General features: G+C 38.5%; 1 protein-coding gene across 1 annotated transcript in view; it reads right to left on the reverse strand.

Moving 5' to 3' along the window:
• Positions 1–26,578, reverse strand: part of CADM2 (cell adhesion molecule 2) — a 212,297-nt gene that overhangs the window by 511 nt on the left and 185,208 nt on the right. Inside the window, exons 10-11 of the mRNA XM_017731426.1 lie at positions 8,696–8,821; positions 1–7,124 (exon numbers count right to left, since the gene is read on the reverse strand). The exon at positions 1–7,124 is cut by the window's left edge and continues 511 nt beyond it. Coding sequence (XP_017586915.1) covers positions 7,006–7,124; positions 8,696–8,821 — 245 coding nt within the window. The 3' untranslated portion in view covers positions 1–7,005. The remainder of the gene's footprint in view (positions 7,125–8,695; positions 8,822–26,578) is intronic.

Below are 26,578 nucleotides of genomic sequence, written 5' to 3' on the forward strand. Positions count from 1 at the left end.
GCTGAACTGAAGGGGTTTTGTAGTTATAAAATATCTGGGCTAAATGTAAAGGATGCACAAGGATTGCTTTATAATTCTTTTGAAAAAGAGCTAAATAGCAACTCAAACATGTGCATTAAGGACTTGAGCCTTGTTCTTTTGAAATCAATAGGCATACTGTACTCAATTTTGATGGAAGCAGGACATATATGAATCCAGTAATCCATGAGTTCACTCCCTTGGCTCACTGTTTTGGCATAAGCAGATGACTGTAGGTTATAATTGCATATTTCTATGACAGCTATATAGGGGTATAAGCAAATGTGCACTCACTGAAAAAGGACATGTGCAACTGCATATTTACTAACATTACTCAATATGCATAGAAAGGAGAGAAAGAGGAAATGATAAAGAAATCAGCCTAGCAATTAAAGACTATCCTCCTCTTTATAATCAACATAAAGAGTTGATGATCATCCTTACGATTTTCTTTACAAGTTACTACTTTAAAACCCTTCCCTTTAAACCTATTATAAAAACCCTTCAGTATTTCATTTTAGAACAAGACTGAGAAAATCAGTATGTTTAGAAGAAAATAGCATTGGTGATTTTCAGCACTATGCATAGGGGCAGGCTAAGGCTGTCTGTAGTTTGTGCTGAAACATGAGATCAGAGCTCACACATGAAACACTGCTGGCTTGACCCTGAACACAGGGAAAGTGCTAAAGTGCTGACTCCAACAGGCTTGGCTTTGCACCTGAAATCTTAAAAAAGTGAAGAAACAAAAACCCTTGAACTTTTCTTTAATACTAGCACAGACTGCTCCTTTTAGAGGAGATACTTTTCCTACCTCCTTTCCAATTAGACCGCTGCTTTTAGCCCAGCAGAGAATAAATGACATAAGACACAGGACATGGAGGGCAGACCTACAGTAAACACAGAAGCCATGAAGAATTTTTTTAATTTTTTTTTTTTTTTTCCCATCTACTGCAAGGCTCTGGAAGCCCCCAGAACTGTAGACCCATCAAATTGGCTTCACACCTTCTGTTTGATTGTGAGTACATTAAACATTGCTGAAGAAAATGAAGACAGCTTGGCAACAGGATGATTCCTAGATGCTGGAAGAATTCCCATAAGGGCTGCTGGAAGCGCACAAGGCTTGGAGCATCCTGAGGATGTGGAGTGATACAGAAGTGTGCTGTTCAACCATGTTTGTACCCTTATTTTCTCCTGAGTTAAAAGAAGTGCAGAGTGCTGGGTAAGATTCCTTGATAGCAAGAAGGAACTGTGCTAGCTTCTATTAATGCCAAGTAAACAACTCCCATGTGTTTTAGAGGCCCTAGGTCCACCCTGAAAAAGCCTGTAGGAAGTCCTACTCTCAAAAGAGTTTCTAGTCTGTTCTGTTGACATCAAAGGCTTCTCTATTAATTTAATTTTCTCCTGCTGTTTGCAATAGTCCTTCTCTGCTCCCCATGCATTGAGTGGTTTTAATGTAAACATGCCCTGGCAATATTACATTTAAATAAGTAGGAGGACAAGTCAGGATATCTCAACAGTATTGATACTGCATATTTAATTCAAAAGCTTGCATGTGCTTTTTAAAGTTTCTCTTCATACGTGCATGCCTTACTAGGAAGAATTGTGTTGCAGTTGGATTGCACATCATTATCTAGAGCTGACTAAATATTGATGTGTTATAGCAGTTTATTTTTAAGCTTTTTGGGATGAATCCCCAGCCAGTGTAAATTGGCCCACATTTAAGGCAACAGAGTGAAGCTGATTTATACCAGCTGAGGCTGTGTCCTTATGCCCTGTTAAAAGCTAAAACTATACAGGGCAAGAATTACGAACCCAGGCAACACTTTTACCTATTTTTAACAGAAAAAAAAAAAAAAAAGTAATCTCATTTCAAGACTAAAGCAAAGTTTCAATAGTATTTAAAATGCATACAAATAGCATTAGTATTTAGACTAAGAGGTAGATGTCATATTCTAGGAATAGTATAGTGTGGAATAATGCTAATGGCAGTTGCTAAGTACATTTATTTGCCTGTTACACAGGACACAAGGGAGGGTGATAGCAATGGCAACCACAAGAAGGCTTACAAAATTCTTGTCTTCTTTTGCTATTCTATGTTATCTGTCTTTCGGTGCATTTCTTCTGGAAGGGCAGGATGGAAAAGTGTCAAGAAGTAAAAAGATCTATAATACAAAACTTTATGTTTACAAAAATTAGCTTTTATCATTAAAGGCATCCTCTGTACTGTAATGGAAGCATTTTGTACTTACAATTTAAGATTACCTGGTGTTACTGAGCAAGTAGTGGAAATTCCAGGTGAGGTGATTCAGCAAAATAGGGGTCAGAAGAATGCAGCTCTCTCTCTCTCTCTCTTTCTCTCTGTTGTTCATGCTAAAAATACCAGGGCATATGGCAGCATATTTCAGCATCTTAACATACTAGGCTCCCTTGAGGACAGAAAAAAAGATGAAACTTGTGCTGTTGAGCCAGAAATAAGATTACAGAACAGTGTTGCCAGACATTCAGAGTGCTGGCAGCAAAGCCGTTAGAGGAGTCAGTGTCTTACTTTGCCTAAAGGTGTTTCAGTGGTATTTAATGGTGCTCCAAGAAATGGAAAGCAAAGCTGGTGAGAATGAGGAGCAGTATAAGCATTTTAAAAATTAGTTGTCATTGCAGGTAGAGGAATTACACATATTGCATTAGGATATCCACTGCTTGTACATGTACCTTCCACTTTTCCCTTGTGACTGTTAGGGGTCACCCCCTGCTTGAAATAATCAAAATGCATATTATAATTACACGGTTTTCCAATATCCATACACAGCAAGTACAAGATACTTACATGTAAGTACACTGTATTTACCTATATTTTTGCATAGTTTTTAGTGTGTACTTTGTGCCACTTAATAAAAAGCATTACTCATCATTTTTGTCGTTGCTTTTTTTCTTTATTAGAGAGCTTGTTCAATTAGAGTTTGAGTAGCTGGGCTTTTTGGTATGTTCATCACAGATTACCAGTTCCTAGGAGTGTAGAGATTAGACATTTGAGGAGTCTGGGTAAGTGGTGGGGGAAGCTGCAGTGTGAACATGAAAGTTTTAAATCACCTCCTTAATTAAGAAACGCAATATCAGATTTCATGATGCTAATTTAATAAACTTACCTTTAATTTGAATGGAATTCTAAAGGTAAGAAGTCCATTTTCCTTTTGGTAACACTTTACAATAAGTGGCACTAAATTACACTAGAACTGCTATGTTACAGGGAATTACATGTAACTACACTGTAACTGTTGAAAGAGCTACTGTACATGTGCGTACATGGTAACTTCAGTGCTGTTACAATCATGAATTACATAATTACAGATGATTCTGTCCTTTCTTTTCATTGAAATAGCTATATATATATATTTATATATATATTATACTGCAATGAAAACACACAAGATGTTAACTTTCATGCCTCACTCAGAAAAAGTTGGTTTTCTTCATGTGTTCCTTTAGAGAGGGAGTCTCAGTGCAAGACGAACCATCCTTAAGTACTGTGGAAACTTTTTGAAGTGTTCTAGCTTAAACTCTGAGCCTCAAGTTAAACATCAGGTTCCTTAAACTGTCTCTTGGTTTGTCAGATGACACTAAAAGAGTGGGATGATGCACCCCTTGTCTTCTGATGCACCGCTTTCTTGTTCAAATCATGAGAATGTTCTTGAAGCATTAAAAAAAAAAAAAAATCTACATCAAAAAGTTTAAAAATAATCAGCAATCAACACTGTAAACAGTACACTGGCAGAAACTAGCTACCTGGTCTGGAGAAAACTACTTCTGCAAGTGAGTGAGGGAGAGGATGTCACATACATTTTAGCGAAGGTGGTTCCCATTCAGAGCCTCCATTTTACACACACGCTAGGTACCTCGCACCATAATAAAAACTTTTTTTGTTCCAGAATGGGAACTTGGGCAAAGGGAATGGACAACTGGCTTTTAGCCTACTTAATGTCATTAGTGCTGAGCCATGACTCTGCTTACAAAAAAAGAGGGATGCCTCTTTACACCCAGTGTAGAAATTTGAACCTGTGAAGACCAGACAGGCCTGCAAAGTGCTATCCAGGTAGAATGCTCTGTGTGGGGCTTTTCACACCTGCTGTGCACAGCTGCAAGGGACATCACCAGGTGCAAGATAATGGAAAATCAAATGGGTTAGAAATGAGTGCATGTGAGGAGTTTTAATTGAAAGCCAATGAAAAAAAAAAATCCCTATTTTAACAGTACAATTTATATCTGTTTTTTTGCCAAGTTGAAATGCTGTTTCTATGCCACTGGAGAATATGGTTTGAAATGGTTACCACAAGGCCAATCCTGCTTTTGAAGGTCCTACCTGACCTTGGCTGGGTAATGGTTCAAGTAACAACCCTACTATTCAAGCGAGCTGGAGTTAGAAGAAAGAAGAAAGGCGTAAACACCATGCTGGTGGGGAATTCCACTTGAGCAAATAAGGCCCTCATCCAGGGAAGCACTTAGTTTTTAAGCATATGAACAGTGCCTTATACTCCAAGGGAACTTCTCTGACGCCTGAAGCTGACTACGTGCTTAAAAGCTTAGTTGAGCTGGGCCCCAGGTCCTGAAATAAAACTTTGATACTGTACTATAGCTAATGTAACTAACTGCTGCGACAAGAACCCATATTTTTGGTATTAAACTGAATGACTTCCTTTGCCAGCCTTTTACATGTGTATGTTTTAAAAGACATGAATATCTTGTAAACCTATACTAGTTTTCAATGTGTCTAGTAGCACCTACCTGGTTCTCTCAAACTACCATATTATATTAACATATTATTGCATTTTTCCACAGATGGGTATGGAGTGAACTGTAAAAACAAGCATGCAATCACATCAATGCAGACTTATTTCTTTAAAATGTCATACTGTATATGATTTATTATGTTAACACTCAACCACATCATATTATTTATGTCTGTATATTTTGAAAAAAAGTGCTGCTTTGATTGACGTCACCCTTTTTTCTTAGAAATTAACAAGATAAATGCTTCAACAAAAACAATTAAAATACTCTAATATTGTCCTTAAAAGGTTTATATTCTTCTGATAAATAATCTGTCACAGCACCTTTATCTTCCATTTTACCATACCACATGATGTCGTACTCCAAATTCTCCCTTCCCCACACAAAAATAAAATCCCAGGAGAAAGTCCTTTACAGCAGACCATCATGCTTTTATGCTTCACAAATACATCAACCAGAGAGAAATACTTCTTTTGTCAAAGGTGCAAAACACAGGAGCAAAGCGAGCTCCAACTAGACTAACTTGCGTTCTCCAGTGTAGAATCTTTTCCAAGACCTGTTATGGCAACCTTTTCTTTTCATTGGAAGAGGAAATAAGCCAACGGGCTTACAGTGTTTTGTTGTCATATTTAAGAGCATGTGATTTTTCAGCTGTCAATTACACAAAAAAATTTCAGAAATAATCCAAACAGAGACTTTCACTGTGGAGCTAAAAGCATGGCAGGAATTCTCTATCATTCACGGTGACATAAGTTTGTACCTCACAAAATGCATAGACAGGAATTTAATATAAAGAATTAGTCCATTTACTGTATACACAAAACATATATCTTTTGTTTTAACACTTCTATTTTTTCATTTTTTTTTCTTTTTTTTTCTTTTTTTTTTTCTTTTTTTTAGTTTTTTTTTTTCTTTTGGCAAACCAACATAGAGAAGCAGCTCTGGAACTGCCAAATTAAAAATTGAGAATTTTTGCAACTCAATAGTACTTTTTAAGGATAGTAATCAAATGTGGTTGTAATTTAAAACCTGAGGCTGTGCACTGGTTGTTAGCTTAAAACTACCTTTCCATATAACATTGTGCTTCCATTGTATAACAAAGAAAAAATTAACAAGAACTAGAAAAGTTTGCTGCTGAACAGTGCTAGGACATACAGACAAAAAAATACTAATACATGTTATCTACTCAGAATATTGACTTGAGTCATATCTAAAGGGATATAATGGACATTAGAAAATGCTTACTTGTGACTGACTTAGCTACTGCCAAAAAAGTTGAATATGTATCAAATAAAGTTTAACTGAATTTATTATATGCACTATATACAGATACTAAAATGCCTTGCAATTGTGCCCCATGAATACATCAAATTTGAGTAGGCAGGTGAGTTCATGTTTAGCAAATAAATTATAAAACCATAAATTACTCAGAAAATTCTCTAATCTTTGTGATCGCAAAAGCAAGTAAAAGGGCAGGACAAATTGTTCCAAAAGAAGCTCTATTACCTAACTTTGCAGAATCTGTATAGCTATTCAGCATGTTTTCACCACTGAAACATGGCACAGTTGTCAAGGTACCACTTAAATCATAACAAAACAAAGCAAAACCAAACAAAAAATTCACTGGGCTGATTTTGTTTCCACCAAATCCAAGCATACAGGAAACTATACTGAACAGATTTCAATTTGTGTTTCCAAGGGCGTATGTTTCAAAAACAAGTTGCTTTTTGAATTATAGATAGACATACAAAATATTCTTTGTAAACCTCTAATCTTAGACTTAACATTTTCTGTAAGTAAATTAGGACCTTACCTAATAGTACTTGTTATGAATTTTGTTCTATGACATACTAGTAGGGACATGATAAAAGAAAACCGGAAAAGAAAGCTGCGTAACACTTAAATATGTAGAAAACTTGGATTAGGATGATGATTAACATTGTTAAGGCTGTATATTCAAGCACTGTATGTTAAGAGAGCAGTGGATATGATTTTTAGGCAATAAGAAATGTCCTGCTTTACGCATGATACTGTAATTATAGAATGATGATGTCAACAGCTGATTGTTGGCATAAACTGGCTACTTATAGCAGTTATGCGAGTTAATAAAGATAGCAGAAGATGGCAGAAATGAATTCTGAGAAATGATAGCCAGTTTTCTCCAGCAGTCAGCCTGATAAGTAAAACTCCAAGATTCTAGCTCTGCATCTAAATGAAATACTCTTTTTTCTCCTCTGCATTGACTTGGCTGCCTTCTGCATTGATAATGGCTGTGTCGGCATCAGGTGCATCTTCAGCTCCTTTTGCTTCATTTGTTAAATATGTTCCTGTAGGAATCAGTACAAGAGAAAAGAAAAAAAGAGAAAAAAGATTAGGGTTTTTTTTTTTTTACTCTGCATTATAGGTAGTACATTTCAAACAATGTTCCATTTTTTTAATGAGTGAAAAATATTTTTACACAGTTTTTAGTATACGTCATGAAGGTATGCTCAACTTTCTAATTTGCTGAAGAAATATTTACACTGATACACTGATAAAGGCACATATACAAACTCTAGTAGATCCACAACAAATTAAGTAAATATTTTAATAAAACTTCACTTTATCAAACTGCAGTAATAGGCAATATATTTTTCAGTTATAGAATAAGTGAGAAAATCTTGGTTATTTCATGAAATAGCTATCCATCAAAAACAAAGCAATTTAAAAAACTTAGATATTCATAAACATGCTTTTTATTCTTTTTAATGGCCACTCATTTGTATTTCTGTTTTTTCTTGATCATATCTATGCTTTAATTTTACAGAATTGTATCACAGTAGGTTCCAAGATTTATGAAATTGAGGCAGTTTTATTAACTGAACCAACTCACTTTATACTGTCACAGCTATTTTTATGCCCTGGATATGAATAAAAAGAAATGTGTACAATAGCCAAATTTCCCTTTGTGAAAAGCATTACTTATGCTGGCATAAGATGTAAACTATTCATTCAGGAAAATTAAACAAAAGAGAGACACTTTCACTGGCTCATTAAAAAAAATCCCGATTTTCTCCCCTGTAGTCCAATCAAATTGATGTTTTTATCAATTTATGTTTGCTAGGTATATGATTACCCTATCTAAAATGAGACTTACTGAATTAATACCAACACTCATCCTCTCTTTTTTTTTTTTTTGAGGGGTATGATCAGGGGATCAACTGAGTTTTAGCAATAGGTCTACAAGCCACACAGAGGTTAAATCTCAAGGCATGATTTTGCAGCTAACTAGGTCCAAATGAAATCATAGGGAAGTCAGAAGTCAGTGTCACTCCATTCCTGTTATCTTTAGTGGCAGAGGGGACTGAAAACGAAGGGACCAGAATTATTAAGGTAAAACCACACAATAAGTAAAGCTAGCCCCAGGAATGAACCCCTTATTCCAGTGGGATCATTGATAAACTGATGTGAAAACTCACCACCAGCTTCTAATATTATCTTTTAAATATATACTTAAAATATTAGCCTAATCCATTAAAATGAAAAAGCTTGTTCATTCAATACATATATATTCTGCTGAATTGATATGGTAGCTAACTATGAGAGCATGATGAGAACTGCAATCAAATATCAGGAGTTAAGAGCCAAAACCAAGGGCCAATCTTACCCCTTGGTCTCTCTAAATCACTGACTTGTAGGATGACCCTGTGCATTTAACTAACTCCATGTCCTTTGCCTTAGCCAGCCCACCAGAAAACTGATTAAAATTCACAGGGACTTCTCTTTCAACTGGACTGAGAACTAAGATTTTTTTGTTTGAATCATTTAGCAGAGCAGGGAAGGTGAAAGGGAATGGCACCCTCAGGTGAAATCATGCCATGCTTCCAGAAGTGACCGAACTTCCACTGAATTGTCCTACCTTTATGTCTTGCCAGATATCGACCAAGGAGAATTATAGAACATAATGTTACAAAGACAACTACAGCCACTATTCCTCCTATAAGAGCGTGGTCAGGTCCGGTCTGTCCAGCCAAAGCATTTGGATCTAGAGGGAGAGACAAAAAGCAAAAGTGTTCCTACACAGACAAAAAAAAGTCCGGAAAATTCACAATACCAAGTTTCTATACTGATCATCCTGAAAATAGGACATTTCCCTCTTTAATATTCAGCATGGTTATTCCCACTTTTACTCCCAGTATCTTATCAACAACACAGTGCTGCTTGTATTCCCAGATTGTTAAAACCCTGAGGACATCACAGTTATGAAAAATATTACCTTATTCTTCTTTGGCAGAGGTTATTAAATGGAAAAGGTTTCTAGCTTTGTCCTCGTCATTTTACAACTGAAAACCTGGCCATAGCTATTTATAGAAGGAAAAACAAGGAAGTGAGAATTGGGGATCGGCTAGCATCAGCAGAGTAGTGTCTGCATAATACATAATTTATAGAATTGATTCTCAGTAGGGAACCCTTATATGTTCTCTTCCTCTCATTCCTCACCTCTTGCACCAGAAATAGAAAGGCAGACAAAGTGCAGATGTGCCAAGTTCCTCTGCACATAGCTGAGTCTGCATGGATTTGGTGAGACAAAGTTTTCAGGCAACCTGAAAGCTCATCATTCAGACTCAAGCATCAGTCTGTGAATTCACTACAAACACTTGATTAACATTCAATGTGAGCAACGCGTAATAGATATCAGAGAATCAGAGTCAGCTAGGATGGAAAAGATCTTTGAGATCATCAAGCCCAGCCAATGAAGTAACACCACCTTATCAACTAAACCACGACACTGAGTGCCGCATCCAGTCGCTTCTTAAACACCTCCAGCGATGGTGACTCCACCACCTCCCTGGCCAGCCCATCCCAATGCCCAATCACTCTTTCTGTGAAGAACTTCTTCCCAATGTCCAACTTAAACCTCCTGGGGGCCAGCTTGCACTTTGGTGTTGTTAAACCTCATGTTGCATTTGGCCCATTGATCCAGCCTGTCCATGTCCCTCTGCAGAGCACTCCTACCCTCCAACAGATCAACACTCCCCCACAACTCAGTATCATCTGCACATTTTCTAGTGGCAGAGTGCATTAGCAGGTTCCTTTTCCCAACTCTGTGCAGGGCACTGGGAATACTGTCAGATTCCAGCATCCTGTGCTGGTCATTTGCCTGTTCTGTTGCCCAATGTGTCACAGAAGTTGCAAAGAGACAGTCATGGGAAATGGCACTACTTTGGTGTCAGTAATTCTTCAGAGCTTTTTACAATGAACCAGTAACCTGTGACCGTTGACTCAACAGATAAATGCAGAAGAAGGTAAAAATTCAATCTGAGGATCATGGTATAGTTCCTATTATAATGAAAACGCCTCTGCTATGAAGATGTTATTAGCATGTACTGTATGCTGCAATCAGTCCACTCTCACTGCTTCAAGGGCTTTTCCCTTGTAGGAGCTGCTTATAGTCTTCAAAGAGTTTGCAAACAACTTCTCTGCTTTGCAAAAGGGAAAGGCAGGAAAAATATTTATGCTGAGAAAAGAGGGAAAGCCTGTGAAGATGATAAAAAGGCCTCTGATAATCCTGAGGAGGTGTGATTCCCTAATACCATAATTACATTCTGCTGACCAGGATTGTTGTATGGCAGCAAGATGTATGGGTACATCTGGTATGGGGACCTCATGATGTGTAACAAGGCCAAGGGGTGCTGCTGTACCCAGGTCAGGGCAAATCCTGCTCTCAATCCAGGCTGGGGGATGAACGGATCCAGAGCAGCCTGGCTGAGAAGGACTTGGAGGTGCTGGTGGATGAGAGGCTGGACATGAGCTGGTCTTGTGCTCTTGCAGCCCAGAAAGCCAAATATGCCCTGGGCAGCAGTCAAGGGAGGGGATTCTGCCCCTCTGAGCCAGTCTTCTGAATGAACCCCATCTGGAGAACTGCATCCAGTTCTGGGCTTTCCAGCACAGGAAGGACATGGACCTGCTGGAGTGAATCCAGAGGAGGCCACCAAGTTGATGTGAGGGATGGAGCACCTCTCCTATGAGAAAAGGCTGAGAGTATTGGGATCTTTCAGCCTGGAGAAGAGACAGCTTTGGGGTGACCTAATTGTGGCCTTCCAGTACCTGAATGGGGCCAGCAAGAAAGATGGAGATGTACTACTTAAAAGGGTATGTAATGACAGGACAAGGGGAAATGGCTTCAAACTGAGAGTAGGTTTAGATTAGATTTTAGGAAGAAATTTTTCACTGTGAGGGTGGTGAGGTGCTGGCACAGGTTGCTCAGAGTAGTTGTGGCTGCCCCATCCCTGGAAGTGTTCAAGGCCAGGATGGATGGAGTTCTGAGAAACCTGGTCTCAGTGGAAGGTGTCCCTGCCCATGGAATGAGATGATCTCCATGGTCCCTTCCAGCTCAAGCCATTCTACGATTCCAAGATCTACAAACACACAAGTATATAAATATAATGTTACATAGATGAAATAAAACAATCCTGTTTTCTCCTCCTCTTGCAAACTGTGAGGCATTCTGCAACTACACTTTCAGGCTTGCTGGAGCACAGAGTGGTATCGCCACTGTTACAGATTCAGTTCTGCTCTTAACAGTCACTGGAATCATCAGGCATGACTTTGTCAATTACTGCTGGCTTTCCTAGCTCCCACACTTTTCTGGCTGCCATGAGGACTTTGGGGAACGTGGCCATAGCATTTCTGTGGACATGATGGCAAATAGTAGCTATTAGGCCTCAAAAAAGCTAGAAACACTTTATAAAGTCATCTATCCTGCATCCTCTTCCACCTCCACATCCTCCTGGCATGCTGCTGCTGGTGGTAGCACCACGCTGAGTACACATAATCAGTCCAGCGGGACATTGGCTCCACTTTGGTCATTAAATCTGACCCCAAATCCTGTGCACCAGCAACTTAACAGGGCAAAGCAAGACTACTGAAGCATTGCCTTCCCAAAGCAAGAGCTTGGAGCATTCAGCCCTCCTCTGCCCTGCCTTGCAGGGGCTTTGTTTTCTGAGTGGAGCAAGGAAGAGGTGGCTGCTCGCTTGAGAAGATGGAAGGTGACAGCTTGCCGCAGGAATGTCAGTCTGCTTGAGCCATCTAGGAAATTCCTCCTTTTGCGGTGCCTGTGGCAATGTTGAGTAAAGGTCCTTCCTGCAGCAAAAGGGCAGGACCCATTTGGACTCTGAGGACCACCCATGTCCCCAAGGCCTGTGTGTGACCTGCGGGAGATGCTCTGGGACAGGAACAGCATGAACATGTTTTCCCACTAAAAACTGTCTCCTGCTGCTATGGTGCCAGTAACACTGAAGAATAAACTGAGATATTTTAAGGGATGATATACTTCCTGATGCAGAGTATAATCCAGAGAAGGGTTAGCACAGAACTTTATCTAGAGGCATTTTTGAAAAGCTGACTGAAGTGCACAGCCTTAGCTCAATAGCCAGACTTACAACGCATGTCCTCTGTGAGCGTTAATAAACATTACAGATAAAAATCCTCACAATACACTGAGATAAATGTGCCTCTGTGCTTTTATCCTCAGGTGATTTCCCACATAGAGTGGCTCACTCCTCCTCTGACATACCTGATGTGACTACATGAAGTGACCTAAAGCCAGCCTAAATACAAGGCTTCCACTAATTAGTGTGGATTAATGAGATTCTAATATTGCTATAGGATGAATGTTTTTAACATTAAAATTAATGTAGGTATTCATTGGATTGCAAAAATAGTAGTGTATTTTTTGATCTAATCTCAACCTCGCTATCAAAGCCAGATTATATTGGTTGGTACTGCTTGAGAAGTTTGTCCAGAAAAAAAAACTTATACATAACCTATTGCTATTATATTACCAGTGAACAATTCCTTTGTTAAAAAGGAAAAAGGAAAGGAAGGAGAGAAAGGAAGAGATGGAAGTGAAGGAAATAAAGATTTTTAAAAGTGGCCAACATTTTCTTGGGAAACAAGCCTTTTTTCCATCTCAAAATGAAAATCCATACAACATAAACAACATTCTGAAAAGGAAGCATACCTCATGAATAGTCTCCTCATAGAAAAATAATGTTAGCATTAAATATAAATATGCTCTACATTATGCATACAGAGTAATGCACTATACTTTTGCCTTTCATGAAATGACCTAAGCCCCATGAGTGAATTATAGATCTGGGGCTTTCTATCGTGGTATAAATAATTACTATTTCAAAATGTGCCTGAGCAGTATCTGAAAGATAGAAATACAGGGATTTGGAAACTATGCTTTTTTTGTATTTTAGGTATTTATACAGTGAACATGCATAATCATTCGAATGCTCTGGGCACAAGTGTTAGCAACTGCCATTAAAGTTCCTGGAAGTGCAACATGTGAGCACTCCACAGTTTGCTTTCCAAAAAACAGAATACTATTTGGATTATTTTTAGATACACGTTATAAGCTTCATGGGCTTTACCAAGTAAATCCTACCCTGCCATAAACACAACTCCAGCAAATGAAATCTTAGGTATGCAACTGTGCAATAAATACTCATAATCCAGCGGTTTCCATTAAAAAAAATAAAATAGATTATGCTGTTAATGTTTTAATACATACTGGTTATTACTGCATGAACACAGGTAGCTAAAGTAGTCATGGCCTGAAACAGTGAAATTACAATTTTGCAATCAGACTAGATCTTCAGAGATCAGTTCTTTTTTCTGTTTATTTTGTCCTTTGATGAAACTAAGAAAACCTGATAAAAACATAATGACACAAAACCTCATAATTCTCTTTTATTTGCTCTTTTTTTCTAAATTTTGAAAGCCTCTTCAAAATACTGATTACCAATGCTGTGAAAATGTACCCATTTGCAACTTTTGGGATTTCCCTGTTACTGTTTATTCACAAACAGTGAATACACTTAAATGAAATAACACACAAATTAAGTAACACTCCTAAAATGACTAAGAGGGAAAGAAATGTCTCATTTGTTAAAAGATGAAACGCATCAGACAAACCTTAGACCTAATAAATAAGTAGATAAGCGCTTTTTATGACCTGCTGACAATGTTCCAGTGTAGAGTATTTTAATATGAATTCACACTTTAGTTAAGCAGAGAAATTTTGGAATAGTTTTTCATGCTTTTGCATAAAGTGTATGCTAATTATTCATCTAATTTCAGTTTCTTCATGCATAAGTTTCCTTCTTATTTATGCAGAGTCGACTTGACTGAGCAGGCTGCAGGAAAGGGTCAGATAACCCTTTCCTGAGCAAAGGCAAAACAAGCACATTTGTGAATGCTGAAATGGCATATTTTGGGGAATATGTGCTCAAGCAACCCCCTGTATTGCATGTGTTTGGCTCATATGCTGAAGTTTTTAAATAAAATCACTCTGAGCAGGAGATGACTTAGGTTTTGAGGCATCCAAAATAATAAGTTGGTTTGGCCATTTCTACTATACGAAAAATTGGAAATATCCTAATTTGCTGTGGAGCTTAAACAGCATTTACAAAATGAAGAGTTATTAAGTATATGCATTACTCATAAATTACTGTTCCTTAAGGCTGGGAAAAGAAAGGGATGTCCCATTTCTCACAGAAGTACTGAAACCATCAGCCTCCAGTCACTTTTACTGATTTCATGAATAATCAAATGCTGCGGCAAAGTAGAATTGCTCCAATAAGGGATCCTGGGTCATGGCTCCATGTTAAAATTTATATGGCAGAATAATTGCTTCAAAGGACTCCTGATTCTTTCCCCATATTCAGGGACTTGTTATAACCCCCAGTATAACTCAACAATATTTCATACTTTTGCAAAAGCTATTGTTTTAAGGGCTTTGCTCAAATCAGATCAGTAAAGCAATGTGCATTTTAGGGTGGGAAAACCCCAAAAGTACAAAAATTAAATAACTATCTCTGTCTTATTTAAAAAGCTTTTGAATTGGTGCAGATGAGGGTGACAATGAGTGGTGGGAGACTGTGAAGACTTCTGGAGAAAATCTAACAAGCACCCTTGAATCATGCGACATCTAAACCTGCACTGCTTTGAAGTGTCCTAACCAGCAGAGAGCAAACTGCAGAAAGTACAGAGAGCAAGTAGTGTGAGATCTTCTGAAGTCCATCAGTGAATGTAAGTTACATTAGAAATATTTCCCATTGAATTTTTTCTTCATATCAGCTTAATTTCCCAAGGAGAGCTTGTGCGATTATGCTTTTTCACTCTGTTCAATTACTTACCAACTGTGGATCCGTTACAACAAGTTTTAAGAGACAGTAAAGAACTTAAGATCCTTGTTTTCTTATAACTAACTTGAGAGGATGGGTTGCAGCAGGAGCTCAGAGCTTATTAATACCAGAGAATGTGTAGGAAGGATGCCTTTATAAAAGCCCTAATAGAGACAAAAACTTCTGTCAAAATCTCTGCCCAAGAATCAATTTTTCGTTAGAGGTTTCTCTCCATTGCAAATACTTTGGTGTCCAGTATGCCACAGATCCTGTCTGAAGCTTTTCACATGGTTAGGTGGCATTTATAACCTCTGAGCCCTTGCCACCTCACTTTTTTCTCCTTTTTCCAAAACCCACCCTTTGTGCTTCTCTTCCTTCTTGTCTCATAACCCGGTCAACTCACACTGCAGTATTAAAAAAGCCACGAGGCACAATCTCATGGAAAGCAGAGAAGATTTCTTTCTGCAGCTTATGGCACAAACTTGGGTTTTAAAATGTATTCAAACTAATGTCGTTTCCAAGATTTAGCCATAGGGTTCGTAAAATATTTAATTGTCCCAGCAATGCAAGTTTGGGGGAAAAAAGTAGAACTTAAATCAAAACAAACAAGCCAGAAAACCCCAGCAGCAAAAAAACAAAGCCCAAAACCTCAAAACAGAACCTCAATGATCTGGTCTTACATCAGTAGGAAAAAAGACTAAAGTGGGACTTGTCTCACAATATGGATAGAAGGTTATACTGAAGTGATAGCTAACAAGGTATTTGCCTTAGGAAAAGTGGCAGTAGTGCTGTCTGTGATAAATGCTGGTAAGCAGAATTTACCCATTTTAGCATCTTAATTTGGGCACCCCACAGTTCAATTTCCCTTGCCTGGCCTGGGAGGCTGAAACAGATATTTTTAATCTCTTTTTGTAATATACTACTAACCACTAAAATACATGTACGCCAAACTTGTGAAACTATTGTTAAGGGGGAAAAGAAACTTTCTGCACCTTCATTTAAATTGCAAAGAGTAGCTGCCCAAAGGGGCTGGTTGTGAAATTCTTTGAAAATGTGTTTTGTTATTAAGCAATTCCGAACTTAAAATATGTGACAAGCTTCTTTATCCTTCAGTGCCTGAAGCAAAGAAGAACAAAACAGTGTACTAATATACAGCATATATAAACTGCTATTTTAATAGTAGAACATCATCAACCATAGCGAAGACAGGCAGAAAAAATACTTCTAAACCTTCAAAAGAATTGATAGCCTTTTCTTCCCGTGCTACTGCAGTAGCACATTTGGCCCATTTTGCCTCTAAGTGTTTTTTTTTCACAGTACTGAATTTTATATACATTCCTATTAAGAAGAGTCTACATCCCAGAAGGATAGAAGTCCCACACTAATGTTTCAGCAGCTGAAACTACAGCTCCTTTTGAAGAGCTCGTGTTGTTCTCATGAAGCCAAGACTTCTTTCAGCAGAGGGAAAAATGCAAAAGTCTTCTGATGTGTATTTGTGAGTTGGTAGCCCTTGTCAAAGTGAATAAAAGCATTACCCATACCTATTTATTTTCTAAATGTATTTTTTTTAAATGCTTAGAAGAGACTTGTATACCTACAATGTTAAGACGAAAAGTTAAACAATATTTTTCTGGATCCTTAGAACCTCATTCCATATTTTGTGCCTGTGTCATTGACACTTTTTTTTTTAAGATTTCTTTTTTTCCCTTTCTTTGTTTTTTTTTTTTTTTTTTCCTTAGTGCTGCTTTAAAAGCTCCAGTTTCCTGAAGGGAACAGTTCCTCTAATTAGAGCACATAAAAGACCTTTCTTATTGACAACATTATATTTTTGGCTGTCAATAAACTCATTAATTGCTTCAGACTTTGTCTTAGGAAAAAAGAACTGAGATCTGCAACTTTTTGCCTTCATCTTATGTTCTGTAGAGGATAATTAAGTCAATTCTGGATTTGAAGAAATACTTGCAGCCCATCCAGCTATAACTTCTGTCTACTGAAACAGGAGGCTGTAGGAAAAGAGACAACTGGCATAGATGACACGAGAATTTCCCTGTTAAGCTGAATGAGTCAACTGTACCAGCATTTTAATTTTCATTTTCTTGTGACGTTCCAGAATGCTCAGTGCCTTCACTGCAGTTAAAAAAAAAAAAATAAAAATTGAAATTTGGAAACATCCACCTACTAGATACTTAAGGAAAAAAAAAATAAAAAGAAAAAAGAAGAACCTATCTCTACCTAGAAAAATGAGATTCATGACTTCTTACTTTGGGACAAAAAACACATTTCGTGTCATCTTTCTTTTGATGACTTTCCATCAACTAATATAGGAAGATCCCTGCTCTTGGTTTTCTTTGTGAAAAAAGGCCAGAGACCAGATGGAGTAGGTGTGCACACAACTCCTTTTCCTGCCACCAGAAGTTAATTATCTATATAAATATTAAACCATTCTCTCATTAATACAGATACTGGAGATGCCAGTTTCTTCTCCCTTTCTTAGAGTACCTTTAATCTGTGGCTTTTGGTCTCTTCCCACAGACTTTGATTTGCTGGAGAGAACATGACCAGGACTGTGTGGGAAGGGAGTGTGGCACCTGTGCTCCAGGGAGTTAGCTGAGCTTGGGCATCTGCTGCTGGCTGCCATCACAGGGGCTGGGGCCAGACTCAGATGGTCTCTGGCAGTCTTATCTTTCACGTATCAAGACAAAGCAACTCATTATCACCACAACAGACATTATGAATTATGGGGAGATTGCTGAGAGAGAGATCCCTCAAAGCATTAAAGTGATGGCTCAAAGCTTCCTCCCCCAACTTAAGGAAGCCCCAAGAGCTTAAGCCTACTGGAAAGTAGCATCAATATTTCCACTGTGGCATCTTTGCCACCTTGTTTTCATGCTATCTGTTACATGAATGCCCTCACTGATTGCTTTGCAGAGCTAATCAGAGCTCAAATCGCTGCAGAGCTCAAATAAATACCACTTCAAGTAAGCAGGGGAAGAAAGACACACTTTCAGTTCAGAAGTGGCATGAAACAAATGGATGGGGAGGATCAGTGGAGAGAGAGACCAAGCTGTTCCCAATGGCAGAAGCTGGGGAGGTGGAGGTTTTCTCACCAGTAAGGCAGAGCCACACACAAAAAGTTAGTTGAAAACAGGCAGAGCTGGGTAAAGATCAGAGAGTCAGCAACAGGTTCACAGTTGTACAAGCTACATTGTACTGAACATGTTCATGAGAGCTTTAAAACCAAGAAAGGCAGATTTGATTTAATTGAAGAACATCTCTAATTAAAACTTAGTTCTGTGGTGGAAGAAAACCTATTGTTCAAATGAATTCTTTATGCTTGTCATACTAATTTTTTCTTACCAAATCAGATTAGAATAATAATAAGCTTATAATGACATCAAAACACCCCAGTAAACCAGCCACTTACAGCCAGAATCTGACACCTTATTCAGGCTGAACAGCAATTTAATCTGTCATGGGACTACTCAGTGTGAGTAACTGTAACAGAAGAGCCTCTTTGGCAGTTAATAGTACATTTTATCTGTCAGTGTATCTCCAGAAGATTAGCCAGGCATACTTGTGGTTGGGGTAGTAACTGATCCAAAAGAGGATGTTGACTGATCCAGCTCATCTCAGAAAGAGAGATGTGAGAGACATTAGCAGAGATAGCCTCTTGAAATGCACAGAGTAACAGGAATGAGGAGTAAATTATTGATAAGGTCAGCACCACCGTTAATATGTGAGGCGTCTTCTATAGCTGCTCTAATTAGGGCACAAAACCTTATGTAAAGTCTTTGTGACAATGGCAACATCCATTTGTGAAGTTCCTTGTCCAAGAGACAAATCGACCTTCAATTAGTTTGAATTTTTGCCCGTGGTTTAACTGAACACTATCCATTCTTTATGCCAACCCTGTACTAATGGAAACAACAATATTTCCCCCTTTTAATAATGACATGCTTGATGGAATTCAATATCTTAACCAAATCCTCCTCTGAGAACATTAAGACTGTTGTTTTCAGATGCCTTTAAGTTAAATACCATCCAGCTATTAGTAAGAGATTGTTTGCTCTTAAAGCCATCGATTGGTAATGGGATTGCTAAGAATAACGTTGATCTTTGCTTTCCTAAAGGCTTTCTGTATTCATAAAAAAAATAAAGTTACACAGTCTTTGGTTTATGGGCCTATTTTCCTTTTTTCTTTTTTTTTTAAACTTGGCAACATGCATTAATTTCCAGCAGCATGATCTCCACTGTCAGCACCACTAGCTGCAACACACCCAGATTCTACTGAGAGGGTCACATCCCCACCAGTTAGCAACTGACAGATTCATTTCCTACCTTCTCCTGAGACAGCGACGAGGACTGAGAAACCAGAGGTCCACTGTAATTACTATGTATATTTCAGATTAAATAAATGTGATAAAAGCCTCCATCTGGCTGTTGATCAAATGTGCAGAGGCAGGCTGATTTCCAGTGACATATTACAATATGTCTCTTGTAACAGTCCCTAATGCCAGCCTGTAAATTACTTACATTTGGGATTACTTGACTATGGCAGACAGAAATATTACTCACTGCTAAAGTGCTGCCTATTGGGAGCATGGGAGATGTGGTCTAATCTTAAAGTTGTTAAGCAAGGCATTAAGAAATAATGGGGCCATGTTTATTTTACTAAATGCTGATTGTGCTCACACTGTTTGAAGATGGCAGACCCAATTTAATAGCAGCCTGAGCTGGTTCCAGATGCTGGCAAGCTGTAGAAAGTCTAACACTGGGGAAGTAAGTATCAGTAGTGTTCTTGAGGAGAACTTTAAAAATCAGAAAAATCCTGCAAAATACGTCAATAGTTTCAAATTATACACTGTCTGTAAAAAAAAAAAAAAAAAAAAAAAAAAATTAAGCAGTTCAAGGCCTTCCATTAAAAAAAAATTCCAACCAAACACCTTAAAAAAAATACAAATTTCAAGAAAAAAATAGAAATTTATGCTGCCATTTCACCATTTATTTTAAAGCTCTCTTTGCAGTGGTGGCTGCAACATGTGGACAGCCAAAATTTAGTACATTACTGAAGGTCTTTTTAAAACTTAGGGTAAGACAGAAATGCTGGGGAAAAATATCTGGGGATATTCACAGAGCAACTAATTGTGGTTTGAAGGGCCTTTCTTATGATTTGCAGTTTATTGAGCTTTATAGCTCTCAGATTAACAACAAAATTAATTCAAAATTGAGAAAAAAAGCCCAGGCAAATATCATCTCCTAGCCAAACGATGGATATTTCTGGTCCACCCTATTACATTGTTGTGGTTCTTATAGCACATTCATTCTGTCCAAAAAGTGTACCAGGACACTCTGTAAATCACACACGTGATTTACGTGCTGCCCATCAAAAAGAGTTTTGGCCTTGTAAATTCTTGCTCTGAAGCTGAGAAGAAAGCCCATGCTGCTCTACAGCTCTTAAAAGGACAGCATCTTTGTATTGCAGTGGTTAAAATTTGTTCCCACCTAGACATGGGTCTGCAAAAAAGTTCTGGGAAGCATTATGAGCCTAAGAAAGATCTAGAAATATTCTGCTCATCCATCTCCTATGTGATCACTCCAACAAGTAATTTTCCTTTCTTTGCCTTCTCAGTTCTTATTCTGTTATAACTGCATGAGATTTGCCATATAAACCCTTCACCTTAAATTGTCTCATCAGCCTGCATCACTTAGCATCCACTCTTACTTAACTGAAGTGGTTCATTAAAAGACATTTCCTTTTAAAAGACCTCTAAGAACTTAGTCCTCTCTTTAGGAAGTCAAGAAGACGAATTGTGAAAGTAGAAAACAATGTTCTAAACAAATCTGGAATTAACACAACTCTTCCAAATGCCACTGCTGAGCAACTTTTCTTTACTTCTTTCCTTCTTCCCTTCCTTCCTAATAAGTCTGTTGCCTTGGCATTATAGCCATGTAAGGGACATGATGTTTCTCTCTGAAGTATTCTGAAAGCTGAAACTGATTAAAAATAAAGATGCCCTTCAAAAACATGATTTTGATCACTATGACACCCTCTTTGATGCAGAAGCTTCTGTTAGTCAGTGAAATTTTGGCTATGACTATCTAACCAACATCTCTAACAATACCATTCCTGACATGCAAGCATTAGACACTGCATTCAGCTGAAAACCAGAGATTGTTTCTGAGAGCTGCGAAGCCACGTGTGGATATTTCAAGGGTGCTGTAGCCCTTAATTCAGTAAAACATATAAGCATGCAACAAATTGACTTAATCATGTGATTAAGTGCTTCTGTTGATTTGGAACTGGGCTGTTAGATCCCAGCTCCAGTTTACAAGACTCTGGCTACCAGAGGAGACAAAGGGAAGTTAAAGAAGCAGCTAGGAATCCATTAGCTGTGAGAAGCAGAGTTTTTAGCCTTCCTTGCCTTCTGGAAACCTTTATCAGGCTGCTCCATCCTCCCATAGAGGTGAGATTCATGAATTCAGAGCCCACTGTGACAGCTTCTCTCTGACACCAGCATGTCTGGGTCTGGCGCCAGCGGCAGCAGTGAGCCCACGGCGCTGGGCAGAGCATAATCACAGAGTTCCCCTCGCTGGGAGCAGCCTCTCATCAAAATCCTGCTCCCATCACCTGGGCCAGGGAGGCAGTGTGGGGCCTGTTCCTTCAATATCCATTTTGATACTTAAGGTGGAAAGGGGTTTTTTGCACCTTGTGGTTGAGCAAAATCATAAAACCGGGTGCTTGCTGTGCTTCGTCTGCTCACAGCGACACGTAAGGCCCAGAGGTTGGGAAGGTGTCCTCCAGGATGTCATGCTGGTGGCACCCTTTGAGAGGCAGGTTTTTCCAGGGAATAAGCATGGAAAATCAGATTTAAATCCCTGCCATTCAACAAATGCCTTGACGTGCATTTTGGCAAAGTGTTCTCTTTATCTGAGCCTCAGTTCCTCTAGAATAAAGTGAGGCTCAGGAGCAATGTATTACCTTGGCTCATAGAAGGAATTATAAAAGAATGATTTTAGATATCCCAGTAGTACTGGTAAGGCAGGCACTTTACCTGCCTTTACACACAATACTCTATGTAACAGTATTTTAAAACATTTGAAATGGACTTCTGTGGGTTTAATTTTTACTCAGCTTTCCTTGGATATACATATACATATATATTCTTTTTTGTATAAAAGGAAACTGAGTATCTATTATAATGAATTTGCATAACGAAGAAATTAAATCTGGATGCTTTTATTTCAGAGAGATGAGACTGAACAAGACAGCCATACACAGCTACACCACTGGAAGTAATTCACACCGGGTAACTGATGAAGATAAAAATAAACAGAAATATGGGAATAAGCCAGAAATAGGATGAATCTGCTTCCAGTTTATGGAAACAAACAGAGAAGTATTAGGGATGCTGTTAAATGTCGTTAAACAGGTCAACACGAACCCTTGGGTTCATAAATAACCTTGAATTTAATAGGAAAAGATGTTTCATTTTAATAATAGAATCATTGAAGATGTATGTCAGCTGATACAAGAAGGTACCAGAGAATTATTGTTTTAAAAATGAACAGCTATATTCTCCTGGCTTCAGTTTACTTTTTCATCCCAGTAATGTCTACTTTCCCACAAGTGATAATAATTTATGCATTACAATTAAACTTAGAAAATTATGGTTAAAACTTCTTTATATTAAGTTACACGAAGTACCTAAAATCTCAGAGGAGCAATTAAATATTAAATGCTTTATTTGTATGCTAATCAAATGCAACAATACAGTTTGGAACTTTAAAATTACATGAAGCAATCAAACCTGCATCTAGTGGTCAAGGTTTCAGGGAAAATAAGGTAATCTTACCATTTTTGTCACCACCGAGTAACAAAAGCAACCACAACAGTCACAAAAAAAGACCCATAAAATGTTAATGTTTTAGAATAATGTGTGTACAGGTAGAGTGACTTCTCTTAATAACTTAAGTAACCATTCCAGCATGAACAAGTTAGGTATTTATAGGACCTTTGTGCCTTTCATTGCTGACACATGGTTAAATCTTCATGGTACTATAAACCAATACTGTTCCAAAAGCTACCGTGGCTCTGCAGGTATTGGTGCCTTTTCCTGGTCTTAAAATCAAGAGTCACACATGGTTAGAAGGGGAAAAGGGATTTTACCTTGGTATTTATTTTAAGGATCCTTAGGGGCACTACATCCAGGTTGAATGCACCCCAATGCCCACCGCAATGCACACCCCCAAAAGATCTGGTATAACATTATAGGTGTTACTAATTAGCATAGCTATCAAAAATTCCCCAATGAGAGGCTCGAATCAGCCCCCCTCCCCAAGGAATCTTCCCCTGGATGGTTCTATCTTAGTTTGCAGAATGTGTTCTGGAGAGGACCTTGGGGTCTGGGGCACACTGATCCCTAACTACGAAGCTTCTAAAATGTTTAGTCTCCTAGCTGAACAAACAAGTCCAAGAATGTAGGCAAAAAGCACTAAGAATACGGAAGTTGTAAAAAGGTATAACAGGGGTATAAAAGAAAAGGCAAAAAATCATCATGGCATCAGTATAAACATAATACAATCTATTTCACACAATGTATGAGGAGATGCTGGGAGAATGACATTTCACGCTGAAGAAGAGAGAGTTGAAGGAGGAAACACCATTGATGTCTTCTACTGGAGGGGAAGGAGAAGAGATGACGGAGCCAGACTTTTGTTAGAGGTGTGCAAAGAAGAGAGGCAACGGGCACAAGCTGGAACATCAAAAGTTCAAACTAGCTATTAAGAAATTCTTATTCACCACAAGGATGGTCAAACACTGGAACAAGTTACCCAGAAGTGCTGTGGGTTTTCCACGCATGGACTTTTGAAAAAATTCACCTGAATGAGGTCCTGAGCAACCTGATGCATCATGGCCCCGCTCTAAGCTGGGCTTGGACTAGCTGATCTCCTCAGGTCTGTTAAAACTTTTACCATCCTACAGTTGTAGGAAATGGGGCATAAGCCACCAAAATGAAGAACACGTGGGAAAAAAAAAAAAGTTTTGCAGCTTTCTGCACCTTGAAATGAACAATTAATAATAAACCAGCATCCAGGAGGATGCCGAGATCCTGCTTTTGCTTTAGGTTGTCCCGTTTTTTCTGTGTTGTCTTACATTGCTGCCATCACTGTCAAATCCATTCAAAAGGCTCCACAATTACTTTTGTCCTACCTTCTAGTAATGGACACACATGAATCAGGCAGCAGGAGTTAATATAAAACCTTAGAAACTATACCACAGAAAGCAGCTGTATGTTGGTAGAGGAAAACTCTATGCAATATAAAGGGTCTTGTCTTCCTGTAATATTTTTTTCTCAAAATAATCTGGTTTTAATCTCAAAAACAGGGTCTCAGAATTCTGGAAGAAAAAAAAAAAAAGGCATATTCTACACTAGATTATTTCAGGCAATGTTTCACAAAGCATTATACATAATAAGAATGTCAAAGATCAGCAAATTGTTCCAATGGACTTTCCATTAAATTATGTTTACAATTACTGAGAGGTTAGATTTGCAAAGAAATGAGCTGACATTTCAGCATTCTGTGGCAATTGCAGTATTTTCAGTCAGGATTTCAATTTTATGTCCAGCTTGACAAAACTAGTGTAATTCTGTTTTCCTCAGGCGTAGCTAGGTTTATTTATAGCAAGTTCAACTCATTTGAAATATCTTATATCTCTTTACTCAGTAGAGAAATTGTCACGCAAGTAAAGCTCTGGATGGTGGTGTTTCTCTGTAACAGTAGGAAGTAAGAACCAGCAACCACAGAAATTGCCTCTCTGCCTGTCAGATTTGATATTCAATGCACAAAACATTTGTAGGTAAAAATATATTGGACCTTATCTCCATATAATAACAGGCAGCACATGTTTTTCAAAGTACACAGCAGACCCCCAACACAGCGGGGGCTCCGATGGAACTACCACACAGAAGCCCTCATCTAACAATCTGACTTCTAAATACATGGTCCAGATCTTCTCCCCAGAACTGAGGAGATAAAAATCCTGCTGCAAAAATTCTGGCCTGAAACTTCTCTCCACCCCTGGGTTTTCTGTGGGAAAACATTCTGGAGTGCATCAGCCATCTCTCTTTTCCTCCCACTTCCCCATATCCCTTCCTCTCTGGTGACATAACCTGACTTCAAGGAGAGAACATATGTTAATGACATGGTATCCCAACTCTATCTGAGAGTGTGCTTACAGTTTTCCGCATCTCCTGCCTTCCACAGCTTTCTCACCATCCTTTTCCTCTGCTACTTTCCCATGAAAGATGCTCGTACAGCTTCAGCAAAGCTGTCATTTAAAATGACTTCACCAGTGTCACGAGCATCTGCACAAATCCTGCCTGGCTATTTTGTTTTTGTTACTTCCTGCTATTGCTTTGGAAGTGAATAACTTTTCCTTGTCCCACCAGTGGGCTCCATGAGAGCTCTGGCACTTCTTTTTTCTATTCAATGTGAATGTGTATTCAAGATGAGAACCAAATGAGCATTTAATTATCTTTAGTACGTCTTAAGGCAAATTTGAGCAGCAAAGTCATGAAGAGTATTCACAGACGAGTGGCTTAAGCCATTTAAAGGACAGCAAGACAAATGCATCCCTGAAAACACATCCCTGGGTAGATGATATGCTGTATTGCACATGCCTAGAGGCAGCATGCCTTTTTTTACATATGTGGACCTGCCTGCCCCTAAAAGCTGTTTTAAATTCACAAAGTAGGTGTCTCTAGCCCTAAGTTGCCTGAGGGCCCAAGTGATTTGTTTTACCACAGAAGTGCTAAACACACACTTGAAAATGCTAAATTCAACCCAAAATGTACTAACCACAGATGTTTCATTCAAGATGCACCATGAAGGGGAACAGAATCATTATATTTCAGTGGGGATGTAGAAGTTAACAAAGAATATTAAAATAAATACAATTCTGGCATGCATGAAAGAGAGTGAAACCTGCAAACAGTAAGGGAATCGCTACAACAAAGTTACATGTCAAGGCCATGACCACACTGTGAGACAGAAATGAAGTCCCCAGAAGTGGGCAGTGATGTTATGTGAGAAGTAGGGCTTTGTGCCTTCAATTTAAAAAAAACCCACCACTTTTTAGTGGAACTGTCTTGGAGCACTGGATAAACACAGGAGCTACAGTACCCAAAGACCACCTTGAAATGCCTCATTCAGCACTGACCTCCCCTTCTCTAGCTGACTGCCTAGCATCAGGCACTGAATATCATACTCCTTGACCTTGGTCTCTGTTGACTGGTTGCACGTAGAAAGGCAAATTCCCCCAGGGAAAATGACTCAGAGGATGGATGCAGTGACACATCTCTTATCTCCCTTACGTGAGTGAGCAAGTGCACACCGACCAACAACAGTATGATTTAGTCCTGGCCACCATCAAAATGTTCCAGAACTCTTAACAAGATATAAACTACTGTCAGCAGGGTGGTTCCTTAGCAAGACTTCATCTGTGAATGAAGTGGAATGCTGTATTTGAAGATATCATATATGAAAAACATGGCATCATTAATATGTTCCTCTCCTTTCTGCAACAATTAGTTTGCTGCCTCACT

Source organism: Corvus brachyrhynchos, unplaced genomic scaffold, assembly GCF_000691975.1.
Source record: "Corvus brachyrhynchos isolate BGI_N302 unplaced genomic scaffold, ASM69197v1 scaffold152, whole genome shotgun sequence".
Lineage (NCBI taxonomy): Eukaryota > Metazoa > Chordata > Aves > Passeriformes > Corvidae > Corvus > Corvus brachyrhynchos.